An 8471-nucleotide genomic window follows, 5' to 3' on the forward strand; every position below is an offset into this window, starting at 1 on the left:
ACATATTATAATTTAAAAATCTAATAAAACATTTTAAAATCACACTGCAAAAGAGCTTTAAATCTGAGTAGTGCTCTCAAATGTAGTTGTTTATTAAGATGAAATTCACACAAAATTAATTTGGTTTTCTAGTATTTTGCTGAAAAATTTTACATCTATATTGCTAAGAGGTATTGGTCTATAGTTTTCTCTTTTTTTTTTATGCTATCCTTGACTGGTTTTGATATTAGGACAATACTAACTTTTAAATATAAACTTTAAGATGAACAATTCAGTATCATTCAATACATTTACAATGTTGTGCATCCACCATCTTATCTAGTTCTAAAACACTAGCATTACTGCAAAAGAAAACCCTCCAGCAGTTGCTCTCCACCTGACCCCCCAACACACGCCCTTCTCAGTCTGCATTCTGTCTCTACAGATTTATCTCCTATACATATTTCATATAAATGGAACCATATAATAAACAATGCTTTATGTCTGGATTTTTTACTTTGTGAGTTTTTTTGGGGGGGGGGTTACTGGTGATTGAACCCAAGGGCACTTAACCACTGAGCCATATTCCCACCCCTTTTTATATTTTATTTTGAGACAGGGTCTAAGTTGCTTAGGGCCTCATTAAGTTGCTGAGGCTGGCTTTGAATTTGGGATCCTCCTGTCTCAGTTTCCCTAATTGCTGGGATCTGAGGCATGGTATGCGCCACTGTTTGTGAAATGTTTTTGAGGTTCATCCATGTTATAGAATGTATCAATACTTCATTACTTTTTAAAAATTTATCTATTTATTTATTTTTCTAGTTGCAAATGAACACAATACCTTTATTTTTATTTACTTATATTTATGTGTTGCTGAGGATGGAACCCAGGGCTTCACATATTCGGGCAAGTGCTCTTCTAGTAAGCTATAATCCCAGCCTGAATACTTCATTACTCTTTAAAATGTGATGTTAACATTGTAGGGGGACAGCATTCTAAACTTCATATGATAATGCCAATTTAGTAGTTTTAAAAGTATATAAGCACCTTTTGTGAACACCTATAATCCTAGTGACTCAGGAGATTGAGGCAGGAGGATTGAAAATTCAAGGCCAGCCTGGGAAATTTAGCAAGATCCTCTCTTAAAATAAATTAAAAATATATTTTTAAATTTGTAGAAGGATACAATATCTTTATTTTTATTTATTTATTTTTATGTGATGCTGAAGCTATAGAACCCAGTGCCTCAGGCATGTGAGGCAAGCACTCTACCACTGAGCTACAACCCCAGCCTAAAAAATTTTTTTTCAAAGGACTGTGGATGTAGCTCAGCGGTAAAGCAGCCCAGTACAAAAAAAAACAACAAAAAAGATAAACAGTAGGGAACACCTACCACTTACCAGCTCATTCTATGAAGTCAATATTTCTCTGGTAATAAAACTGGACAAGGATATTAAGAGAAAAGAAGGGCTGGGGCTGTAGCTCAGTGGTAGAGCACTTGTCCCTCACTTGTGAGGCACTGGGTTCCATCCTCAGCACCACATGAAAATAAACAAATAAAATAAAGATTTTTTTAAAAAATCCTCCTTAAAAAGAGAGAGAGAGAGAAAAGAGAACTACAAACTAATCTCTTATGAATACAGACATTAAAATCCTCAACAAAATGCTAAGATTTCAAATCCAGCAACATATAAAGAGGTTCATATACCATCACCAAGTGAAATTTGTTCCAGAAATACAAGGTTGGTTTAACCTCTATCAATTAATGTAATATAGCATATCAGTGCAATAAAGACAAAAACCACAAGATGATCTTATAGCATTTGAAAAAATTCAACATCCCTTCATGAAGAAACCAATCAACAAGGTAGAAATAGAAAGAAACTTCCTCAGCCTGATGAAGGGCATCTACAAAAAGTTGAAACTTAATGATAAGAGAACAAATGCTTTCCTCCTAAGATCAGGAACAAGACAGGAATGTCTGCTCTTATCACTTCTACTAATCATTGTAGTGGAAGTTCTGGTCAGGGCAATTAGACTAGAAAAAGAAATAAAAGCACCTAGACCAGAAAGAAAGAAGTAAAAACTATCTCTTTTCACAGAGAGCATGACCTCATATATAGCAAATCCTAAGGAATCCACAAAACAACTACTAGAACTAATAAAACAGGTTTGCAGCATATAAATCCAATATACAAAAGTGAACTGTATTTATGTACGTTAGCAATATAATCCAAAATTGAATTGAGAAAAACATTCCAAAATAATAAAATACATAGTAATAAATTTAATCAAGGAAATACAAGATTTTACACTAAAAACTACAATGCATTTCTGAAAGAATTAAAGAAAACCTAAGTAAATGGAAATTCATCCCATGTTCACGGATCAGAAGACATAATGTTGTTGAGATGGCAATATTAATTCACATACAGATTCAATCTAATTTTCATCAAATTCCAACTGGTTTATTTGCTTAAATTGACAGGCTGATCCTAAAATTCCTATGGAAATCCAAAGGACCCAGAATTGCCAAAACAATCTGGGAATAAAACTACAAAGCTACAGTAATGAATACTGTGTGTTACTAGTATAAGGATTAGACATACAGATCAATAAAATAGAACAAAGAGTCCAGAATTAAATCCTTATATTTAAAGCCACCTGATTTAAAAAAAAATTAAATATTTTTTAGTTGTAGATGGACACAATACCTTTATTTATTTATCTTTATGTGGTGTTAACGGTCAAACCCAGTTTCCCACCTGTACTAGGTGAGTGGTCTACCACTGAGCCACAACTCCAACCCCTAACGCCAACTGATTTTTGAGTGTCAAGAAAATTCAATGGGGGAAACAGCCTTCTCAATGAGTAGGGCTGAGACAACTAGACATTCGTATGCAAAAGAATGAAATTTGACCCCTACCTCCCACCATATGCAAACATTAACACTAAATGAATCAAAGACTTAAATGTAAGAGCTAAAGCTCTTAGAAGAACAGATTCATGTAAATTTTTATTACTTGGATTAGGCAATGGTTTCTTGGCTATGAAATAAAAAACACAAGCAACTAAAGGAAAAACAGATAAATTGAACACTTCATCCAAATTAAAATTTTTGTGCAGCAGAGGGCATCGTTAAGTATAAGACAGAGCTGGGGTTGTGGCTCAGTGGCAGAGCGCTTGCCTCACCTATGTGAGGTACTGGGTTCGAACCTCAGCACCACATAAAAATAAACAAACAAACAAAATAAAGGCATTTTGTCCATCTATAATTTAAAAATTAAAATTAAAAAAGAAAGTATAAGACAACCCAGGAAATTACAAATTATATATGTCACAGGACATTTATATATAAAGAACTCTTATAGGCTCTCCACTCCTCCCTGTTTGACAGGCAATCACATCTTCCCATCTGGTGCAGTGCCAGCCACATCTCTGAGACACAATGGTGAAGGTCATAGTGAATAGATTTGGTCGTATTGGGTGCCTCGTCACCAGAGCTGCTTTCAACTCTGGCAAAGTGGACATTGTTGCTATCAATGACCCCTTCATTGACCTCAACTACATGGTCTACGTGTTCCAGTATGATTCTACCCATGGTAAATTCCATGGTACAGTCAAGACTGAGAACGGGAAGCTTGCCATCAATGGAAAGTCCATCTCCATCCGCTAGGAGCGACATCCCGCCAACATCAATTTGGAGTGACGCTGGTGCTGAATATGTTGTGGAGTCCACTGGTATCTTCATTACCATGGAGAAAGCCAGGGCTCATTTGAAGGGTGGTGTCAAAAGTGTCATCATCTCTGTCCCTTCTGTTGATGCCCCCATGTTTGTGATAAGCGTGAACCATGAGAAGTATCACAACTCCCTCAAGATTGTCAGCGATGTCTCCTGTACTACCAACTGCTTAGCTCCCCTGGCCAAGGTCATGCATGACAACTTTGGCATTGTGGAAGGACTCATGACTACAGTCCATGCCATCACTGCTACTCAGAAGACTATGGATGGCCCCTCTGGGAAACTGTGGCATGATGGCCATCGGGTTGCCCAGAATATCATCCCTGCATCCGCTGGTGCTGCCAAGGCTGTGGGCAAGGTCATTCCTGAACTGAATGGGAAGCCCACTGGCAAGGCTTTCTGTGTGCCCACTCCCAACATGTCAGTTGTGGATCTGACCTGTCGCCTGGAGAAAGCTGCCACATACGATGACATTGAATATGTTGTGGAGTCCACTGGTATCTTCATTACCATGGAGAAAGCCAGGGCTCATTTGAAGGATGGTGTCAAAAGGGTCATCATCTCTGTCTCTTGTGGTGAAGCAGGCATCAGAGGGCCCCCTCAAGGGCATCCTGAGCTACACGGATGACCAGATCCTCTCCTGTGAATTTAATAGTGATACTCACTCTTCCACTTTTGATGTTGGGGCCGGCATTGCCCTCAAAGACCACTTTGTTAAGCTCGTTTCCTGGTATGACAATGAATTTGGCTACAGCAACAGGGTGGTGGACCTTATAGTCCACAGGGCCTCCAAGGAGTAAGAGCCCCTGCACCACCTGCCCCAGCAAGAACACGGGAAGAGAGAGGCGCTCAGCTGCTGGGGAGTCCCTGTCCCTAACTCAGTCCCTCAACATGCTGAGAATCTCCCCTCCTCCCAATTTCTACCCCAGGTCCCCTGAAGAAGGGGGAGGAGCTGACAGGCTGATCCTCAAATTCATATGGAAATCCAAAGGACCCAGAATTGTCACATACCCTGTGACCTACTGTCACATACCATCAATAAAGTTCACTGCAACCAGAAAAAAAAAAAAAAAAAAGAACTCTTATAACCTAATAATGAAAAGAAAAATAACTAAGGGGCAGGGGCTGTAGCTCAGTGGTAGTGTTTGCCCTGCCTGTGTGAGGCACTGGGTTCCATTCCCAGCTCCACATATGAATAAATAAAAGTCCATCGACAACTAAAAATGTATATATAAAAAAAGAAAAATAACCCAATTTAAAAATAGGCAGATGATCTGAACAGACATTTCTCCAAAAAAGATATAAAAATGGCTAATAAGCACACAAAAAGCTATTCAATGTTATTATCTGTCAGAGAAATGCAAAGAAACCAAAATCAGATACCACTTCATACTATTACAATGTTATATTCAGATATTAACAAGTGTTGGCAAGGATGTAGAGAAACTGGAACCCTCATACATTGGTGGTAGGAATATAAAATGATGCTTTGGAAAAACAACTAACAGAGGTTAACCTCATAAGGTTAAACATAGAGTTACCACATGACCCATCAATTCCACTCCAAGGGATTTCTTTTTTTTTAATATTTATTTTTTTAGTTATAGGTAGGCACAATATCTTTATTTTATTATTTTAGTTTTATGTGGTGCTAAGGTTCAAACCCAGTGCCTCATGCATGCTAGGCAAGTACTCTACCACTGAGCCACATCCCCAACCCTCCAAGGGATTTCAAGAGAAATGAAAACATAATGTCCACACACACACACATAAAAATGTGTACATAACCTCATTATTAACAATGCCCCCAACGTAGGAACAATCCAATGTCTATGAACTGATGAATGAATAAACAAAACATGGTATATGTATACAGTGGCATGTTAAATATTATCTGGCCTTAATAATAAGGAATGAAATTTTGATACAAGCTACATCATGGAAGAATCTTGAAAACATAAAATGAAAGCACACAGTGACAAGAATATATATATATATATATATATATATATATATATATATATATATGTTTTTGTTGTTGTTGTTAGTGCTGGAGATCTAATGAACTCAAGGCCTCCTGCATGTTAGGCTCTATCACTGAGCCACACACCCAGCTCTGATTCCATTTAAATGAAATATTCACAGTAGGAAAATCAAAAACGACAGAAAATAGGGCTGGGGTGGTGGCTCAGTGGTAGAGCACTTGCCCAGCACGCATGAGCCACTGGGTTCCATCCTCAGCAGCGCCACATGAAAAATAAATAAATAAATAAAGGTATTAAAAAAGAAAAAAAAAACTATAGAAAGTAGATTAGTGATTACCTAGGGTTGGAGGTGAGGCCTGAGGGGGCAAAGCTGAGGAATTGCTAATGGGTATAGTTTCTTGAGAAGGAGGGTGATGACATGATGGTTACACAACTCTGAATATACACACAAAAAATTGCACTGTACATTTTAAATAGGTGAATCATATGTGAATTACCTCAATCAAGTTGTTATTTGGAAAAACTATTAAATAGATCTGGAAGCCAAGTTTCTTGTGATTTCAGCTAAAGTCATTTGGGCAGGTAGGAAGTGGTCAGAGCAAGCAAGAAAAGAAGTCAGCCAGGTGCAGTGGCCCACGCCTGTAATCCCGGTGGCTCCGGTTGGATCATGAGTTTGAAGCCAGATTCAGCAAAGGTGGGGCACTAAGCAACTCAGTGAGACCCTGTCTCTGAATGAAATACAAAAAGGGCTGGTGATGTGACAGTGGTAGAGTGTCCCTGAGTTCAATCCCTGGTACAAAAAAAAAAAAAAAAAAAGAAAACAGAAAAATCTCAAGAGGCTCAGCTAGTCATGATAGCAGATGAGGCTTGATGGACGATAGGGCTCGGGGGTGTATATTCTGCAGGACCCTCTAAGATATCATCACAGTCCACAGACTGAGGTCCAGAACCTCAAAAAAACTGACAAAGCTGATTCTGTAGGCCTCTTGTAGCCTTCTCTTGTGTTGCTGGCTAGACCAGCCAGGCCAGTCCTCTCCTACCACTAAAATTCTTCCACCTGGAAAGGCTTACCACACCCTGCTTCCTCTTGGAGCCCTAGAGATGTCGGCTCCCACTGATCACTCCATTCTCAGCCTGCCTTCACACTACGTACAAGATGGCATCGCCATATTGTAGTTTACAGTTTCCACATTCTAAAACTTGCAGATATGGGAAGGATGTAGGCACATACACACTGCTTCTCCAGCTGGTAAGGACAAGGGGATCAGCCATGGTTCCAGCCTATATACCCTTGACCCTTTCTCCCCACCTGCTCAAGCAGGGATTCTGCAGCCCTTTACTTGATGCTCCAGAGATTTCAGATAGACCCCAGGAATGCTGCAGTTACCAAGAAGTTACCATGTCTACATTCTCTTTCCTCTGCCATTCTTCTAGTCACCCTCTGCCTTCCAGAGGAGGTACAAGTCTTACTGGTGTTGGTCACATTTGGCAAAGGGATTCCTGAGTAGCACAGCTTGGGTGCTTCTACCTAACCAAATTGGTGTTGAGAAAACCCACTTTTGGAGATCAACTTTGTTCCTGTGCTTTTAGGGGAGTTGGGTGTGCAGCATCTGGGGCTTAGCTCAGAATATGTCCTAGAGAGGAACTACACTGAATCCAGCCTCCAGCCGAGATCCCTGCCACTATCTACAAACTCTGGTATGTACTCTGCATAGACCATGAAATTCCTCAGCCGTGATCAGGAACCCTAGATTTTCTGATGCTGAACTGGGAACCCAAGTTGGAGAAGAGAAGATTGCCTGGGATCTTGGACCTGGAAACTTTTTTGTAAAGTCTGCCAAACTCATAAATTTAACATTCTTTTACGTAGATTTAACATTTTACGTCTATCATCCTCTGCCCAGGCTTGTGGCAGGCAGCTCATTGAATCTGGCTTTCTAGGAAAGCTGTGATATATATATATGTGTGTGTGTGTATATATATATACACACACACACACACATACATACACATACGCACACATACATACACACACACTTTTTAGTGGTAGGTGGACACAATACCTTTATTTTATTTTTGTGTGGTGCTGAGGCTCGATCCTCATGCCTCATGCATGCTAGACGAGCGCTCTACCACTGAGTCACAACCCCAGCCCCAGCTGTGTTTTTCTTGATGCCTACATATGCCCACTCATTCTATCGTGGCCAGAGTCATCAAGTAAGAAATACTTGTGAATCCTTGGGCCCTAGAGATTTTGGAACCGCACAGGCCCCATGAGATGAAGCTTTCTGCATATTGTCCCTCTTTTGGAGAGCAAGGATGTTCATTAATTAGCATTGAAATAAAGCCTGCTATAAGTGGTGTTTTGCTTTTTTGAAAGGTGTTTCCTGAACATTTTTGCTCATCCCATCCAATATCCTGGAGCACATCTTGGGAAGTGCTATCCCCTTCAATGAAGTCCAGAGTGTCTAGCACTCTGCCCTTGCCAAGCTCTCTCCTCCCACCCCAGGACTCCTCTCCATATCTTACCAGAGGCATAACCCACAGGTGCCTCCACCCACTGGGTGCCAATATCTCTCCATAAACACCAGGGTCCCCTCTCCCCATCTCAAACCCACAGCTACTTTTGCTGGGGTATCCTGAGATGCCTGTGCTTCCCCACTTCCTCTCCAGGGCATTCCTTGTCCTCTAAGCTGCCCTTGTGAGGCCATAAGCATGGGATATCACACTTGGCAATAAGCCAAGGGGCAGGACTGGCCCTTGAA

At 40.2% G+C, this 8471-nt stretch overlaps 1 protein-coding gene across 1 annotated transcript in view; it reads left to right on the forward strand.

Annotated features, from left to right (window-relative positions):
* The window catches only part of LOC101965577 (glyceraldehyde-3-phosphate dehydrogenase-like), a 41496-nt gene extending 33411 nt beyond the window's left edge, over window positions 1-8085 (forward strand). Inside the window, 3 exon segments of the mRNA XM_078050552.1 lie at window positions 3377-3679; window positions 3681-4199; window positions 4291-8085. Of these exon segments, the coding sequence (XP_077906678.1) occupies window positions 3428-3679; window positions 3681-4199; window positions 4291-4521 (1002 nt within the window). The 5' untranslated portion in view covers window positions 3377-3427 and the 3' untranslated portion in view covers window positions 4522-8085.
* The last annotated feature ends 386 nt before the right edge of the window (window positions 8086-8471 follow it).

Source organism: Ictidomys tridecemlineatus, chromosome 1 (genome assembly GCF_052094955.1).
Source record: "Ictidomys tridecemlineatus isolate mIctTri1 chromosome 1, mIctTri1.hap1, whole genome shotgun sequence".
NCBI classification, from domain to species: Eukaryota; Metazoa; Chordata; class Mammalia; order Rodentia; family Sciuridae; genus Ictidomys; species Ictidomys tridecemlineatus.